Here is an 18,919-nt window from a genome sequence, read left to right on the forward strand (position 1 = left end):
AAATTATGCGAGGTCCTTATTTGCATGTGGGCTAAAAACGAAAACGTTAACAGAGACCACCGTCGCCATGGCAACATCTTTTTATGTTGCCAATCTTGTTTCCTTTTTGTTGTTCTTTTCAGATTGGTAAACTAGCCCCTGCTCCGAATACACGATACTTCAATCACCTTCAAAGGGCATCTTTCATACTGAGGAGTGCTAGTACGACTTTTTTTCTAAGTTAGTTACGCTTAACTAGACTAAAGAACCTACTGTAGGATCCAGTTAGAGGCAGCAGCGCTGATGGCATCCATGACTCCACGTGAAAACGCCCAGAGGGAATACAAAACAGACGCCATCTTCTTGTCAGTCTTTAGTTCGAAATCGTCGATGACGTCAGTAGACATAACGCTATGATAGACCAGATGACAACAAATCAACCTAATATCCCGTTTCATATATGTTTATGCTGACATGATCAACATTGAGAACTTAACCATTAACACACTGAAGTAGCCCGATTCCCTATTGGCTACAGGCAGCAGGGAGAAGGTTAAACATAGCCTCCATAGCATGCTCTACCTGGCATTTTTGGAGGGCTTATACTGCACCTTTTGCAGCCAGCCCGTAACCATCAGCCAGCCTGAAACCATTTTGCCCAAGTTGTTAACCTGCTTGTAGTGGACATGCGAATTGCTCCTAACGTGATTTTGATTTCGCTGTGAGCCGCCGTTTTCGTGCAGGCTCTATGGGCAAAATCATCGGTTTCAGGCTGGCTGATGGTTACGGGCTGGCTGCAAAAGGTGCAGTATAAGCCCCCCCCCCCAAATGCCCGGTAGAGCCTGCTATGGAGGCTAGGTTAAACACAAGTACGTCGATAAAACTTAAGGTTTTCGACATTTGATACAGAATGAATCACTGAAAATATTCCATGCTAAATTGTACCAAAGTCACATGTTGAACCTACCTTTGTGCTATATACATACACCCCTCCCCTGCCCCACCCAGGACAGACGATGCGTAGATGAACGGTCGAAGCGCGGTCCCCAACAGGTCCTCTGTAGCTATCAAGAGAGCAGCGTTGTGTGGCAGCAGGAACAACTGGAAGTAACCCCAAAACAAGGTACTTATCAAGCATCATGCCTCACTAGGATATCAAATAGATTCTCATGATGGATTCAAATGGAAGCAGATCTAACATTCTTACGAATTTTCGTACAAAATATAGACAAAATTAGATTTCCACGACCCCATACATTTGCCAAATGATGCTAATCTTGATGATTAAGCAAATGAGGTCCTCATTTGTATATATTTTAATATATTGTATCGGTTGGTGATCTTGTCTACTCAAATACCACAAGTTGGAAGTCCTATCTCAGCAAAGATGGCTATTCTAGTATTTTCGTATCAGTTATTCAAACGAGGCCCTGATTTGCATAGTTTATGTTTGATGACGTTCACCTTCGACTAACTCCTACAGCCACTCCACCATATGAAACCGAAAACATAACCTTCTGGGGAAGGTAATTAACAAGTTCGACTAACCAGAATCCCCAAGCATATTACTTTCTTCCGCCCGATCCTACGTAAGGCCATATTCCACAGGAATATCGCTACTACTGCAGCGGTCTGGAGAAAGAAATGAGGGAAGGAAAAGGAGAATCAAGTATGTGAGTAAATGTTCAGGAAATGCTTGGTGATGGCGATGTTTACCAAAACGCAACAGTCGATATAGCGTCATTTCACAGCATCATTTCTTGCAATTGAACCATGATTGCTTTACATTTTTGATATTTTGAGATAAACCGCTGTCGTTTACTTATGATTATGTTCATGCCAAAGCGTCTGACAAAGTTCGTTTGTCGTGTATGATCTAGTCCTGGTTGTTACAATTGCACAATATTAGTCAATACAATCGGAGTCATGCATGGCAATTCTGTCACCCCCGATCGGATATCACTGTACAACTTTGAGTCTTCAAAACCAAATAAAAAGCAGCCAAGCCATTTTTTCTCTAATGTTACACGACAATGCCATCTCGCAGATTTTCCACACTCAATGACGTTTATCAAGCACCTAACATCTACTAACATAATTCCACCAGGGTACACAATTCCGCCACCCTGAAAAGATACATCCAAATAGATCTCCAACCTAACATCCCCCCGTAAAATGCACTCCTGCAAGCTGTGCATACCCGGGGGGTGCTGAACTAGAGATCTCCCAAACATACTGTTTTTTAAAAGTGTCGGATTTATGTAACCCGGTGTATTAATGTTAATGGAGATCAGACCCGAAGGCGGTCCCCAGAAAGTTCGTTCGTTCCATTTCGTTCCATTTCGTTCAATTTTGTACTTTCTGGGGACCCCCCGAAGGACACGGTTTGTTCGCTCCCCTTTACCAGTTGTCGTACGTACCATATACACGAAAATGACGTACAACACCTGGTCGGACATGTCAAATGTGTACTGTAGCATCAAGGCAGTGTTGGTCTGCTTCGTCTGCAGTGTATGTGGGACAATTCAACATGCATGGTTAAATGATAACTAAATCTATTGCAAAGCACACCACCTTCAACTGTTAAAGTTATTCAGTACATTCACCATGTAACGTACTGCAATAAAGTCTATTGATTTATTGAATGACTGGTGCATCGTTTGTGTTATTGATTGACATTTGAGACTCGCAAAAGGTCAACGACATTAACATTGTCTGTTTATGATTCAAGGTATTTATGATACGTATTCAACAACAATAGAAACGTGAAATAACTTACATAAATGCCCAGCTCCAACAGGGCTTCTATCACAAACAGCATGAGAAAAGGACGATGGCGGACCAGCTGTTTAATGTCATCAACAGGGAAACAGGACGACTGTTGTTGTCCCCTGATATCTGGAAAAAGATTCCAAAAGTAGCCATTGCCATTTTCTATAGCAACATATTTTCTATCATACTATGATAGGACCTATAACGTTATTGATCCATTCGACGACGACATAATGAATGAAAAAGTATGTTAGTAATACGTACTCGCCCTAAACTAGAGTGATAAAAACGTATCTTGTTGTTTTGGCTCCAGTTGTGTTAGTAGAACTGAACTGTAATCTCTTACATACTCACTGCACCAAAGTTTGATGAAACGTTTCCATACCTTTTCTCTCCGGAACACCTAAAACTGCCGTCAGTCCAAAAAGTACAAAGAGTCCAGATCCAACAGCTGCAGCCACCATGTAGGCTGTTTTCTGTAGAAAACAGTTACGGTTTGAAAATTTGATGTGTGCAAATGCTTCTTAGTGCTGCTTATTCAAACTGAACCGTCAGGCGTTTTTTTTTTCACGATACATTCGCCACCACCACCCTCATTAAATCAGGACCCTTATCGCTCCACGTTACATCGCTCGCGAAAGGGCCCTGATAACCATCGCCATAACCATGTCTGACGGCGCTGGTTATCAGGGCCCTTTCGCAAGCGATGTAACGTGGAGCGATAAGGGTCCTGATTTAATGAGGGTGGCCACCACGTGCACTGGCCAGATGCTGTGATGTTGAAGCCACATGGCCTCACGTTGGCTTCTTGTCTGATTCAACTACCTCCGGGAAGGAGGTTCACCTCCGACGGGGGTTTTGTTTTTGGCTGTGTGTGCGCACCAAAAAGCCAAAGATCCTTTTGACAGATTTGTATGAATTTCGGCATGTTGCTAGTTATTCAGGTCTCGAGGAAACATGGCAATTTGGGCCCTCGAATATTTTCAGGTACTGCAGCATTACAGACCGACACCCCCTTCCTGAACGTATTGTGGTATAGTCCATAACAGGCTGGTCTGCCCGGCGAGGAAAATGACCTCGATTTGAGACAGCCTACTGGATAGTATTGGCTCTCAATTGTATAGCGTATGATAAGGCTTTGGGCCATTGCATTGAGAAATTTACCCAAAGAAAAAATATTTTACGGGGGGTTCATTTTCTCGTTACTCTGGTTTGGACGAAATGACACTTACTTCAGTATCCCGTGACGGACCGTGGTCCGTGCCGTTGAGGGTTCCGTTGCTACACGGATCGTACCCCAGGTCGGCATGGAACAGTGCGAACGTTCCTTGTTGGATCAGTGCCGAGAGTATGTAACCAACAATCTGAAAGGCCGACACTACGACACAAAGCAAAGTCACATTAACCCAGAACACTTTTAATCTCATTTGATTGACATAAGAGTAAAAAGGGACTGACTGGCATGTGTGCAAATGTTTTTTAGTAACACTAACATTTGAGTTATGATAATAATAATAATGGTTTATTGGTCAGAAATTACCCGTGCAATGGCAGCCAGTGCTGAATTGGTGCAGGGTTTACAATCACATAATACACAACAGATTTTATCTACACACTTGCACTTTGTGGAACTGTCGCAAGGGTCAAGGCGGCTGTCAATCGGCGCCAGCAGGCGACCTCAATACGACCTTCCCCAACCGAAGAAAGGTACCCATTCACACCTGGGTGGAGTGAGGAAAGTCGTGTAAAGTGCCTTTCCCAAGGGCACAACATCGGGGCATAGCAGTGGTTTCGAACCCGGGACCTCTCGGTTCTGGGCGAAACACTCTACCGATTGCGCCACACGATGCCAGTTTGTGTTCAAATATGACGCGATAAGACACAGTGCCGGAAAATATGATTAAAGACACTTGTCATGGTAAAATAGTACGTACAGTAGGTATTCAGGGTGTCTCTTTCACTCGGTTCGCTGCTCGCAAACATCACTAGTGTGTCCCTGGCATTACCATACCCCTGGACGATAAAAAGAAAAGACAAAGTTTAGAGCAAGCACTAGTATTTCAGCCAAACCTTATAGTTATGTCATTCTAACAGTGTTTCTCTGGCAGAGATATTACAATGATATCAGGTTTCTACCCTGGCATTTTGTCTGTAATTATTTACAAATAAACCGTTTTGGCTAATTTAAAAATCGTCTTCGCTCATACCGTTAGGAGCACATTGAATCCGCCATAGAAGACAAGATACCATATCAGCTTTCCAGTAGAGCTTTTAACGCCGGGGGAAAACCACTGGAAGAAGTTGCACGCCGCGCTCGAAATGGCGGTGAAGAAAAGCCTGGGGATGAAACAAGACATTTGTGTCTTTCGTAACTATTGATTAAAGCATTGATGTCTGCATGTTTGATTATAATCAGTTCTGAGTATCTGTAGTTATCAATTTACGCAAACATTTATGTGTGATGTCCTTGGAAGTAATACGAATTCTTATTAGGGTATGTTTTGTTCAATCTTTCAATCTTTATTAAGTTGAATCAACATAGCAGAAATAAAAGGTAAAGCGGTCGAACCTCAGACTGAGGACGAAGCAAGACGCCTTTTCGTTAGCTAGTAGTGCAATGCGGCTTCGCTACGGCTCGCGTGTTTTTGACCAAGCACACCGGGTCACCCCTACTCTTTTCGATAAGTGTGTACAATACATGTACTCCTGAATTGCCCATTTCCCTACTGCATGCATGGTTTATCGATCATTCACACCTGGATCTTTGTTGGAGATTGCTAAAAGATATCAACCTTTGTCTTATCATAGCCTATGAAATCAATTTCACTGAGATGTTGGACATGATCTCTTAGATACTACTGTTTAAAGTTCACCTACCATGGCTTCACTTTGCCCCATCTCGTGTTGGTTGTGTTCACCAGAAACCCCACGAAGAAGGCACTAGCGGATGAGACTACTTTGGTTGTGGTCGTCAATATAGAGTTTTGGGTTGGTGTGATCTTAAACAAAGGATTAACGATAATACTTGAGTAACTTAAGGTGAAGAAACAAAATACCACTAATTACCATAACAATTAAACGGTAGCAAAACAATAACTAACGATAAAATTATCAACGAAAGTATTACGTATAAAAAGCTTTAGCAACAAAATAAGCAAGGAAATGATAACAATTCATTAGATGATAACTAAGCAAACAACAGCAATAAAAGAAACACAAATACGTCCCTACGCTGAGCATTATTACAAATGTACATTAAGCATAAACGACAAACACTGTTTCACAACGGGTCAAAGGTCATTATAGATGGAGGATATCGGACTTTGTACTGTAATCTCCGAGCCAAAGATGTCACCCGAGTCGGGCGACGACAGTTTGTTTGTTTGTTTGTTTGAACCTTTATCTATTCATGAGAACTCTCAAATCTGACTGTTGGCCGTTTCTTATGCTTTCACCCATAACCAGGATACCTTGCCGTTGCCCTCAAATGCACCTGTGTACTAAAAGTTTTTGTACATGCTTTATGCGATAGGCCTTGGAACACACTGCGAGCTGAGACGCAGTGTGTGTGTTTATAAGCTCCCACCCCATTGGTCTATCATATCATAGCTGTAATTGATATTAGGACTTTCTGAATACGAAGACGTTTGACCAACCAGTCCGCAGCTATTTTCTGTATGATTCTTAGGATTACAAATGTACATTGGGCTCGCTGCAAAACATGAACATTGGTCAGCTGGTGTCAAGTGCTCGTAATTGAGCATCCGTTTTCATATTGCTGTACTCTGTGATGTCATTCCTCATCTCTTACCTGTATTACTTCCAGAATAAACACAGCGAAGAAAAGGCCGACGGTATTCCCTGATAAACTTGCTGGAATACCTGCCAAACCATAACAGAGGTAGTTCCAAAACCTCAAAGATTTTGGATAATCCGCAGGCATGGTTGACAACTCGCTTTTTGGCACGGCTGAAGATTTGGGCCCCAAAGCTGGGGAAAGGGATTATAGTTGAGAGAGTTGCGGTAAAATGTTATGACAACAACACAATCCTATCGTGCACAAAACTGCTATCTTTATTTCATAACAAACTTTAACAATGTCGGTACCATGGTTCAACCAATAATGTGCATACTGCAAAACAGTCAAAGCAGGCACACTTTGTTCCTCAACTGACACATCCGTAGAAGGACATGATGACCATTCAGGTCTTGATGTACTACATGTTCAGACTGCTGAAAACATGTCAAATCATTTACTGCACTCTGTAACAGTGGGGTTCAAGCGCCTCCAACTGACCAGTCTAACTGGTCTAGACATTTTAGCCTAGTGGTTAAGGCGTGCGTGCCTGTGATCTGGCTGCCCTCGGCGCGGGTTCGAATCCCGGGGCCAGGTTCTACTCGCTTCTTTTTTCCAACTCTTGTGAAATATAAATGGTACATCGCTCTGCCCCCGTGACACACCTAGCTAACTACACCAAGCTAAATACACTGCTGTGACCCGTGGTGCTGACGCCGAATTGTACATTTCATGAGAACTGACGACACCAGTAGTTGGCTATTGTATCACTACATCGCCTGCGTTCAATCTACATATGAGATAATAGAAATTGGTGTTCTTCAACTTTACAACTGCAAGCCTTACCTGTTGATGGCAAGTTCTCAAGCCGAGTGCCTGTACCTACGTAGCATAAATTCCGAACCAATTATACGGGTTCTTCCTTCACGGGTCAATGGTTGAGTTATTAAGATAACCTGGTGTATCTCTTCACCTTTTTTGTGTTGCTAGTGGAACCTTGTTGTAAACATCATAGACTGGACCCTGCCGCACTCATAGCATCACTGCTTCATTTACTGAGGTTGAAAAGAAATGAGCGGTAAATGTCCTGATTTTGAGATTCTAGTTATAAAGAACAAGAATCACCCTATGTCAATAATGGTACATTCTGGAAACCTGTCACAATTACTAGGTCAGGCCAACACGCGGGTTGAAAACACGCCAGAAATATTTGACAAACCAGATACGGAACTGACCTGCCGGTGTCAACACTAGCCTGGAGTCCAGCCTTGTTATCTCCATGAAAAATGGAGATATAGTTTTGGGTGTGTCTGTGTGTCTGTTTGTTTGTTTTTGTTTCCGCACCACTCCAGTCAGCATAACTCAAGAACCTCTTGATGGATTACGATGATATTTGGTATGTGGGCAGGTGTTGTGAAGCCGAAATTCAAGGTCGATTTTGGGCCCCCTGATATGTGACCTTGGTACTGCAGCAGAAATTCCATTTTTGTTTGTGAAGCCGAAATTCAAGGTCGATTTTGGGCCCCCTGGTATGTGACCTTGGTACTGCAGTAGAAATTCCATTTTTGTATCTCTTGACCTGGACATGCTATGGTCTTGATTTTATGGTGGCAGATAGCTTGTGGTGTAATAAAGACGTGGTGTGGGTTTGGGCCCCCTAGCAGCTTGCTCTGGAACTGCAGGGGCGTTATCTTGAAAATCTTCTAAGGAGAATAACTCAGCAAAGGAACGATGGATTTCCATGATATGTAGTATACAGGTACCTTAGACAGAGATGTACATAATGAAGTGCAAATTATGTTAGCTCCCGTAGCGGCTAGCGGATGTTTGGAGCGGGCCAAAGCTAACAAGGCTGGACTCCAGGCTACATCAACGCGTTTTTATCAGCTACACCAGCCGCTTCATATCTGTGACCAAATGTAATTGTTTCACAGCCGAGAGTTCTTATGAATTCTTTTATCTATAGAGACACATGTACATAACCACTGGCAATTTCACCCTCAAGTTCGCTTCCTGACAGATCAAAGTATTCAACGCGGTCTGACACCGTCATTTCATTTCATTTTCAACTCAATTCTATAGTCCGTAGGCACAACTTTTCACGATACTAAAATGCAAAGAACAAATACGCAGAACTATTAAACAACAAGAGTTCTACGACCTCATACCTTCGCGAAATGATTTTGACCTTTATGACTGACGTATTAGGAGTGTTTTTCATCAATCAAAAATCATACCAGTTGATCCTCCTCACCCAAATAACATAAGTTGTCCAAACCTCCTTGTTATGATTATGAGCTTAACAAAGAAGGTTATGCTAACATTTTTCATCAATAATGCAAATAAGCTCCTTATTAGCATAATTTGATTCAATGGTGTTCACATTCACACAACTTCTAAATGCAACAAGTATGAAATTGCCGTTATTTACTAGTATGGAATGATAGTAGTTTCTCATGAATTATGCAAATTAGGCCTACATTTGCATAATTTCTATCTATTGACATTCCTCTCTTCCTCAGTTACAAATGTCACATATTTGAATAGTCATATCATGGAACACAGCAGGTTTTTAAAATTGCCTCATTAATTATAATCTGATTTGCATAATTATCATCCAATCATACAAAGCATCACATAAGCTATCTACATACCAAAAATCATGACCATCCATCAAGCCCATCTCGAGTTATATTATTTTCTCATTGATTATGTAAATGAGGTTCTCATTTGCATAGCTGATATCTATTAATATTTCTCTCTTCCTCAGTTACATATGTCACATGTTTGCGAGTCCTATCATGGAAATTGATGAATGTATAAACTTTCCTCATTAATTATGCAAATTAGTTACTGATTTGCATAATAAGTATCCAATCATGTACATCATCGCTCAAGCTATGTACATGAAAAAAATCATGACCTTCCATCAAGCCCTTCTTGAGTTATTCCCTTTCAAAGTCTGAAGCAAAACCTACCCCTGCAGTTCCAAAAAAGTTGCTAGGGGGCCCAAGCCTATACCACTTACTCTCTGCCCAACGAGCTATCTACCACTTAAAAATCAGTTCCATAGCATGTCCACAACACGAGATATCATAACATGAAGTTCCGCTGCAGTACCGTAACAAGCCGATAGGGGGCCCAAAATCTAATCATTTTCAGGTTTCATCGAGACCTACCAACATACCAAATACCAAGACAATCCTTCCAAGAATTCTCGACTTATCGTGTTCACTAACAGACACACAGACATGCTCGGTATTCCCATGCTGTGGCACTGCATTAATGACTGTTCTTACTCATATAAGGCCGTGTATATCCAACTTTGGTCAAAATTTGTATGTTTCAGTCTTTTAATTGGTGTAAGGAGATATCTTTGTGGTTTGGTTTCACATGCTCCGAGTGGACTCTTCCAGGCTGGGAGTAGGTCAAAGTTGACGATTGTTTTCGTCTGTCAGCTGTTACGAGAGAACGAGCTGGTCAACTGTCTATTTTCTTTGCATGATTCTAAAGTAGACAGATGTGGCTTTCTGGTGCATAAGAATTTTTGGGGCTTGCAATTAAGGTGAATCCTTTTCTGAGCCCTTGTTTTAGTGCTTTAAAGCATTACTGCATGGGCAAGCCTATCTCTTGTATCTGCCCTACAGCTGGCTGATAGCCAATTTGTCCCTGGCAGCTGCAGTACATGTAACTGACGTTTCCTGCCTGCCTCATGACCCCTCATGACCCCTCATGACCAACTTTGCCCCCAATCTACCCGTATCAATATCCCCGTCGCAACCAGAACGCATAGTAAAGCATACAATTGAACACATTTTTACACTTTTCTCGTTAATTATGCAAAACACTTCGCCCAAAATCTAATCATCTTGAGATTTGCCACATACACACCGACACACCAACTACGACAACAAACCATCCAGGCGTTCTCGACTTATTCTGTTCACTAACAGACACACAGACAAGCACCGTCGCATAACCTTCTCGACGAAACCATTCGTCGCGAAGGTAATAATAAAACGATCTACTTTCAAATTCAATCAAATCAATAAAATCTATGGTTACTGTGATCTTTGTCTGGCCAAAGAGTGGAGTTATGATTAAGTATCACAATTTGTCAAATATTTGGTTCATACATAAGACACCAAATTCAGTAATATGGGTGTTCACGTACATGTGAGAATACAAATGTAACAAGACTGTGCACAGTAAAAGTAGCAACTACGACACAATGCCAAATGCTGATATCCGGTCTTAAATCATTCGTTTACTAGTTATTCAAGCTTTGTTACAAGAGATAACTGGACAGGGGTAACAGAACCAGATAAGTTCTTTCTCTAGACCCCTTTCCAAAATAAAAACATGGTAAATAAGACACAAGAAGAACAATTCAATTTAACAAATACAATCACAAACAAGGATAAATGATAAAAATAACTATCACATAGCCAGATGGCGTCAATCAATCAGAAGCCTACATTGCCCACGTGTTAATCACCATAACACATCCGTGATCATCATTCCTCTCATTATGTCATCATTCCTTCCACTATAGAGGGGGAGGTCATCTTTTTGTTAACATTCGTATAATGTTTCTTTGTTCCCAAAAATGTTTACTATCTTAGAATAAATCAAATCTTTTGTAAGCATATGACAAAATAGTATAAACCATTTCAATACAAGTCAAATCTAAATGGGCGGAACTGTCAGTGGAGCCGCCCAAGTTTTGTCAGAAGGACACCCAGCAGGGAGGAATGATGATAATAGATACTAGATTTGAAAAAAAAAGATTTGACATGCCAATATTGCAATGTTATTAAATATTATCTATAGAAATGTTGGTTTTAAAAATGAAATCTATCATCTTCTGTTCAAAAAAGGACAAATGCAAATTCTGAAATGCATTCTTAATGGTATAAGGGATCTATACGTCATACAGGAATTGTCTACTCTTATATGGGTCAGTTTGGATAAGCTATATGATAAAAACGTTAATGACCCGCCTCTTCCTCGGTGTATATGGTATCATAACGCCTAGTCATGTGCTATGATATGTGTTATAGCACATGACCAGGCGTTTTGACACCATATACACCTCGGGACGGGTCATTAACCCTTAAGTAACCATTATTGAATAAATCATTGGTAAATAAACAGAGAATAATGTTGAATAATTAACGTTGTTAACGGAGACATAATCTGTGTCATTCAGGAGAGTATGTTGCTTTCCTTTCAAGATGTTTAACATGGTAAATAACCAAAGCACATTTGGTATCAGATGGCCACCTCAGCTTGCAGAATGTTATCAAAAGGATGAGAAATTACTGAACGGAGACGTCATCTACGGTGTTGTAAAGAGCTCCCTCCTCCTCTTCTGCCGCTTCTCTCCTGCGTATAAAGGTGTCAATATTGAATACTGAAAGGAAACCAGGCTGTGCAATTGATTTTATTGACATCGCTGTTTTGCTGCACAGAGTACCGGCGAAGCGATAATCTACCTTCATGCACTGGAATTTCTAAAAATTGAAGAGTACGAAGGCCTTGAATCTTTAAGGGAAGATTGCTTAGTTCCTTGGGGAAGGAACCCCGCTGTCATTCGACACCCATAGCGACCGTACGTACTCTTTCTATTCAAGTCTTTCAGATATTAGCATAAACTACTTCCATACAGACCTTGCGTCTAGAGCCATCTTGGTTCTCGTGCGAGACTCCTCGGTGATCGGGTACAGCCAGATGAACAGCAAGGCTATGACGTAGGCAGCTGGAGGCGTACCCGCTGCTATATACCGGAGCGCTTGTTTCACGGTACTCGGCTGAACACAGTTATCTGCGTTGTAGTTCACGGATCTGGAGTTTTGTTTCGGTGGTAGATAACACTTGGCATCAAACAAGAGTGATGTAATTTTGGGTCCCAAACGGCTTGGTCCCAAACGGCTTCGTTTATAACTGATGTTGCTTGCAGGATGATTCAAGAAGTTAACAAGTGAATCTAGGTTATTACAAACATAGAATTTACTCAAATTAAGACAATTTGCAAAAGTAGTATTCATTAATGTAACTAGGTCCTGATTTGCATAATATGCATCTCATTATGTTAATCATCACCTATGTCACCTACACGCCAAAAACAATGAAAATCCTTCAAACCCTGCTTACAGTTATCCTCTTCCAAAATTTCCAACAAAAAGGCCCACTGCAGTTCCAAAGAAAGCCGCCTACAGCACTTACTTTCTGCCCCATGAGCTATCTATCACTAAAAAATACGACTGCAGCATGGTCAGAACAAGAGATATCAAAACCGGACGTTCCGCTGCAGTACATTAGAAACCGTAATCGTCTTTTCCTTTTGCCAACCCCTAGCAATGTACTAGATATCATAAAGATCATTTCACGATTTCTCGAGCTATGTTGTTCGCAGACAGACGGACAGTCGGACAGACAGACAGCCCCGAAAACATAGCCATATTGGCAATGGTAATTAGGAAATCTAATGTACATCATGAAAATGTCACGAAACCTACTGCAAGATCAAGTTGAAGACAGGAGCACTGATGGCGTTCATGATACCGCTTGCAGACCCCCAGAGGCAATAGAAGATAGAAGCCATCTTCTTGTGACTCTTGAGCTCGAAATCATCGATGACATCCGTCTTCATAACGCTGTGTTTGTGCATACATGTATATCCACATCTTACGATGTTTTTCGCTTCAAGTGACAAAGAACGATCGTCTATGAATTCGAATTTCCCTTAGTTTCTATAAAGAACTGATATATACGACTTGTAATTGCTAGAATGGACAGTTACAGAGTGGAAATTAGAAGATAGTCATTCGTATGTAGTATTCCCAAAATGTATGAAAACTTGCCTTGATATAAGGTTAATAGAGCCGTCTCCTATCCCACCCCAGGCGGACACGACATACATGAACGGTAGCAGCGCTTTCCCCAGCAGGTCCTCGGTAGCTATCAGGAGAGCGGCGTTGTGTGGCAGCAGGAAGACCTGAAATCATCCGGATCAGTAAACAATGTGCCTCGATCCTCCGTTGCCACAGAAACGTTTGGAGTAAAGCATGTCTGAACTTTGTCAGATCACGTATAAAGAGCATTGTCCCATTGGTGTGTAAGACAAATAAAGAAGTCAGACTTACCAGAATCCCCAAACAAGCTGTTTTCTTCCGACCGATTCGACGCATAACCACATTCCAAACGAATACCGATATTACCGAGGTTCCCTGTGGAAATGATTCAGGAGTGAACGAAGTAAGAGGGTGTCAGTTGTTATTGGTCAACTAATTGAATCGTTATGTGAAATATTGCTCTAACTTCTATTCGTTTTGCTACAATGGCTAAATATCAATACAATCTGTCTTTGCTACAACGGGCAATAGGGTACAATCCCTTTAAGGGAGACATCCATATCACATGTCTTTCCACTCGTCATGCTGTAATTATAGATAAACTTTTATTTGTAATGTATCTGGCATCTACGTACCAGGAGCACATGGGTCTTACGTACCATATACACGATGAGGAGGAAGAACATCTGGTCTGGCAAGTTGTAGGTGTACTGCAGAGCTAAGGCACAGTAGTTCGTCTTGGTCTGGAACACATATGAGGCCCTTTATAAAGTTAATTACTCCTCCTACAAAATACAGGGTATCCGCTGTGTTGACTTTCCATGTCTGCGTATTAGAGGTGTAGTATATAATACAGCAGACAATCCGAACGATTCAATGATAAGCTGATCACTAAATATAAAGTAGCCTGGCAAAACTTTGAGCTCATTTAGTTGCTTCCATTTTGAAATGTGCGTAAAATATGAAATGATAGAACATCAAAGTAACTTACGTTAAGGCCCAGATACAACAACACCTGGATAACAGCCATGGTGAGAAAGGGACGATAGCGAACGAGCATTTTGATGTCACCAATGGGGAAGCCTGACGAAACATGAGGTCTGTTGCTATCTGGGGAAAAACGGCATAATTCTTGTCTTGAAATAAAACGTATCTGACAGGGCACGTAAAATTGATCATTGCAACAAACTGTTATTACAATGTAAATGATACCTACATGCCACTCAAAAGCACGACAGTAGATGGAGATAGGGGAGAGAGAGAGGGGGAGCCGAGAGAGAGAGAGAGAGAGATAAAACGTTTTGATACCTTTTCTTTCCGGGACACCGAAAACTGCCGCCAGTCCACAGAGAACAAAGATGGCAGCTCCAACAGCTGCTGCCACCATGAACGCCGTTTTCTGCAGACGAAATGTTGGTTTTCAACGATGTTACTAGTCTACAGGCTACAGAAAGCTTGAAAGTACCATTCATTTCGACTGTATTTTTATGTAGGTACGCCAACACCGTGCTTTATTTTGTTTTGGTGCAGATGACCGGTACGTTTCCTCTTGGGACGGTATCTCTAGTTCTGTACGTGGAAGGGAGTTGATAGGTACAAGCTAGGACTGATTCAAATGGCCCTTGGCGTACCAAAACTCTTTTCGATATGAGTGATGGCTTCTTTAATGTGCCTAAGTGTGTGTGGGGGGGGGGGGGTATGTGGCTTGTTGTGACATTGAAGATACATACAAGCTTAAAACAACAAACTAAACTGAGAAACGAATGACCTAACTAGAACACGAGATATCAAAATCGGAAGTTATGCTGCAGTACCGTAGCAAGCCACTAGGGGGCCAAAATCATTTTGAGGTCTCAAGAAGGCCTACCCACATACCAAGTATGAAGACAATCCATCCAGGCATTCTCGAGTTATACTGTTTACAGGCGGATACACAACTTGACACACACACGCGAATGCTGACCAAAATATAACCTTCTTGGCGAATTAAGGTAAAAAGCAAAGAAAAGCGACGATGACGCGGTGATTCTTACCTCGATATGCAGTGACGAGCCGTGGTCCGTGCCGTGGTCCGTGCCGTTGCCGGTTCCGTTGCTACACGGATCGTTCCCCAGGTCAGCATGGAACAGTGCGAACGTTCCTTGTGGGACCAGCGCTGAGAGTATTATCCCAGCAATACCAAAGGCGGACGCTACGAAGCATAGGGGAGGCAATTTGATTTTATTCAGGCAAAATCAACACCCGGGACTAAAAAAAAGGTACTCCCAATTTCAGCTAAATTTCACCAAGTAGAAAAGTATTATCGCGCTAGCAGTCTGCTACGGTAACCGGTTGTTTCGCTACATTGTCAGTTCGCTACAGTCCTTTCGCTACATGGCATAACGTTCTTTCGCCACATGGTACAAGTTGTTTCACCACATTTGAATGTTATTCCCCAGATAGACTAGTAAAATTAAAATGGTTTTACTACAAACACTTACGTATTGTTAGTGAATGGAATCGGACATCCTCGGAAAAAATTTCGGCCGCATGAATGTGTGAGCCTAATGATTTTCATACGGAGGGCGGTCACGTTTCATACAGCGTCAGTGGGGATTCAAGAAGAAATAGACTTATTTCAAATGCGCGTGCATTTTACGTACGGATTTTCTGAGCGAGTGGATTGTAATACGCGGCGATACATGTGTTTCGTAGTGAAGAGGAACAGTGTTCGCAGGCGCGCCAGGCCACATTTTTACTTGTGTTTCTGCGGATGTCCTATTTCATCCATTGACAACACGTGTTTGCAGTAAAACCATTTCTAATATAACTAGTCTATCTAGAGAAATAACATTCAAATGTAGCGAAACAACTTGTACCATGTAGCGAATGGACTTCGTGCCATGTAGAGAAACGACTTGCCGTGTAGCAAAAAGTACTGTAGCGAACTGACAATGTAGCGAAACAACCTAATACTTAGCCTAATACTTACAATATGTATTCAGGGTATCTCTTTCTCTCGGTTCCTGGGTCGCAAACATCACGAGGGAGGTCCTCGCATTGCCATATCCCTGGAAGGGAAAATGACCAAATAAACTATCAACTGACTACACAGACATCAACATAAAAAAAAATTAATAGCCCTTCTAGTAAAGAGAAATGCAATGGCATCATTTGAATGAGTTTTTATCTTAAAATTTTTTTTACAACAGTCTTTTCACAACCTATGAAATCGGTCCAAGCCGTACCATACCTACTAACTTGATCGAAGAACATTTATTTCAAAATAGGCATGTTCCTGTCCTGATATTGTCAGGTTCGGACGAAAATGGCGCAACAAGGAACATCTCAATCGACTGTCTGCCCGGCACAATAATCAGACAGGTACATGTATTTGCCAAGCGATTCTCTACTGACAATGGATTCATACCGACATGAGGAAATGGTATCCGCAGTAGAAGAGAAGATACCACATCAGCTTTCCTGTTGGACTGACGATGTCAGGAGAAAACCACAAGAAGAAGTAACAAGCCGCGGCCGGAAACGTGGTGAGGAGAAGCCTGGAATTGAAAAATTCTGTTTGAGAAAATGTTTGCAGTGGCAAGCTATTGGCTAGCTATTGACTAGCTATTGGTTAGCTATTGACTAGCTATTGACTAGCTATCGACTAGCTATTGACTAACTTGCTATCGGCACGATTACAGTAAATGTTCCCGTATCTAAACAGGCAGCTGCCCAGACCTTTTCAAACTCTCCTGATGTTTCAAATGCGCCTGAATTCACTGGGGACTTAAGCTTCGATCTGACACACGTGACACCATGCCATGTACAATTGTAGTATTGAGATTACAGTAGCACAAGTGTTGCCTTAAAATGTAGTATCTGAAAACACCGGAGTGATATCAGCAATCAGATCTTTGGACGGTGAAGGGTTAACCTGAAGAGACAAGCAAGAGTATGTCCTCATGAAAGAGTAGATGAACTTGGCTTATGGAAGTTTTGATGTTGCTTTTTTTTATAAGGACGTCAAATCTGTCCTAGATATACTCACAATTTCTTAGACAATTTCCAAGTGAACTGTTCGGCCTACCATGGTTTCAGCTTGCCCCATCTCGTGTTGGTTGCGTCCACCAGAAATCCGACGAAGAAGCCGCTTACCGCTGACAGGACTGTGCCCGTGGTCATTAATATAGAGTTCTGGGCAGGCGTGATCTTGAACGGAGAGTGTTGGAGAAAAAATGGACAAAGAAACCAATGTAACAGATGTAACCAATGGTAGCAGAATCGTCCACATCACCATCGGGTCTAATCGCCAAGGAAACTAAATGTCAGAAGTGTTTTCTCATGTAGATTTCTATTTGAACAGAAGTGATAAACATCGCTTTAATACTTTCATAACCACCTGGAATGCCTTTCAAGAAAGGGTCAAAGGTCATCAACATCACAGTGTGTAGAACTTTTTGACCACCATTTTGACAAACATGTTCATACAAGTCTTAATTACAGGTCTTCCTTGCAGCCTATCTTTATGTTTAAAGTCGTAGATACAGACTATGAAATAAACTGTGAACCAGTCTAAATTACTAACATTTGACAATTTCGTTTACCCCCTTTAATTTTCTTAACGAATATCTGTCCAGTTCCAATATGGATATTTACTGCATATAAAAACTACCAAGCAACTGTTCCTTTCAAAGAAAGAAACGCCAGTCTTGCACGATGTTAAAACTTTTTTCGCGGATCATTGTTTACAAATCATACACGACAGCCACTAACCTGTGCCACTTCGAGAATAAACACAGAGAAGAAAAGGCCGATGATGTTTCCTGTTACCGCCGATGCAACGGCAGACAACCCGTAACACAGGTTGTTCCAAAAGCGGAGGGGTTTGGGATTCTCCTTCGGCATTGTTGTCACCTTGGTGTTGTCGTCCAATGCTTGATTTGACTTGAATAGCAAAAGGGTCACAGATGTATCGTTGTTTGAAAAGGGGCGGGGTCGCAAGGTAATATCTCATTAGGTTTATGTTAAGCTATCCTTTTGTATCCCGATTTGTTATGATTTATCATGGAATGTAAGGGATCCCTTGGAAATCAGTTACAATGTTAAATGAAGGGACCCCCTAAAGATTAATAAATAAATAAATAAGTGACATTTGCTTATACGTTTAGTGGACATTTTCTCAGATCCTGTCTGAGTGCACACCAGTATTGGTTTTGTGACAAAAAGAAGAAATATATTCTCAAGTTTTCTTTAACTGAGCAAATCAAGGCAAAAAACTTATTTGATTTTGGGCTGACTCATTGAATCACAAAGACATTTCATACCTTGGTGGTCCTTCGGGATCAGCGTCTATTGAACATCATAATATAGTTACTCTTTCGAAATAGGCGTCAAACAAACTTTATCAAGGATTCTCACTGCACCGTATAAGGCCGGCACATGTACAGGAAAAATATAAAATTTACTGAGTGATTCGTTATGCACCATGAATATGCATATGATTGCACCAAGATGGCCACCTAGTGGTGTTAAA

General features: G+C 41.5%; 2 protein-coding genes across 2 annotated transcripts in view; both read right to left on the minus strand.

Annotated features, from left to right (window-relative positions):
- Positions 1 to 6,737, minus strand: part of LOC136427694 (sodium-dependent lysophosphatidylcholine symporter 1-like) — an 8,785-nt gene extending 2,048 nt beyond the window's left edge. The window contains exons 1-11 of the mRNA XM_066416765.1: positions 6,563 to 6,737; positions 5,629 to 5,750; positions 4,959 to 5,088; positions 4,686 to 4,764; positions 3,984 to 4,129; positions 3,137 to 3,227; positions 2,759 to 2,877; positions 2,400 to 2,483; positions 1,528 to 1,611; positions 947 to 1,080; positions 253 to 390 (exon numbers count right to left, since the gene is read on the minus strand). Of these exons, the coding sequence (XP_066272862.1) occupies positions 253 to 390; positions 947 to 1,080; positions 1,528 to 1,611; positions 2,400 to 2,483; positions 2,759 to 2,877; positions 3,137 to 3,227; positions 3,984 to 4,129; positions 4,686 to 4,764; positions 4,959 to 5,088; positions 5,629 to 5,750; positions 6,563 to 6,694 (1,259 nt within the window). The 5' untranslated portion in view covers positions 6,695 to 6,737. The remainder of the gene's footprint in view (positions 1 to 252; positions 391 to 946; positions 1,081 to 1,527; positions 1,612 to 2,399; positions 2,484 to 2,758; positions 2,878 to 3,136; positions 3,228 to 3,983; positions 4,130 to 4,685; positions 4,765 to 4,958; positions 5,089 to 5,628; positions 5,751 to 6,562) is intronic.
- Positions 6,738 to 11,777: 5,040 nt separating this feature from the next.
- LOC136427695 (sodium-dependent lysophosphatidylcholine symporter 1-A-like) lies at positions 11,778 to 18,524 on the minus strand. The gene is made up of 12 exons (XM_066416766.1): positions 18,160 to 18,524; positions 17,474 to 17,595; positions 16,814 to 16,943; positions 16,376 to 16,454; positions 15,438 to 15,595; positions 14,713 to 14,803; positions 14,396 to 14,514; positions 14,064 to 14,147; positions 13,696 to 13,779; positions 13,069 to 13,547; positions 12,221 to 12,394; positions 11,778 to 11,935 (listed from the first exon to the last, which is right to left on the minus strand). Exons 1-10 carry the CDS (start codon positions 18,289 to 18,291, stop codon positions 13,374 to 13,376), a joined length of 1,173 nt encoding a protein of 390 aa, XP_066272863.1. The 5' UTR covers positions 18,292 to 18,524; the 3' UTR covers positions 11,778 to 11,935; positions 12,221 to 12,394; positions 13,069 to 13,373.
- Between the last annotated feature and the right edge of the window lie 395 nt (positions 18,525 to 18,919).

Source organism: Branchiostoma lanceolatum, chromosome 2 (genome assembly GCF_035083965.1).
Source record: "Branchiostoma lanceolatum isolate klBraLanc5 chromosome 2, klBraLanc5.hap2, whole genome shotgun sequence".
Lineage (NCBI taxonomy): Eukaryota > Metazoa > Chordata > Leptocardii > Amphioxiformes > Branchiostomatidae > Branchiostoma > Branchiostoma lanceolatum.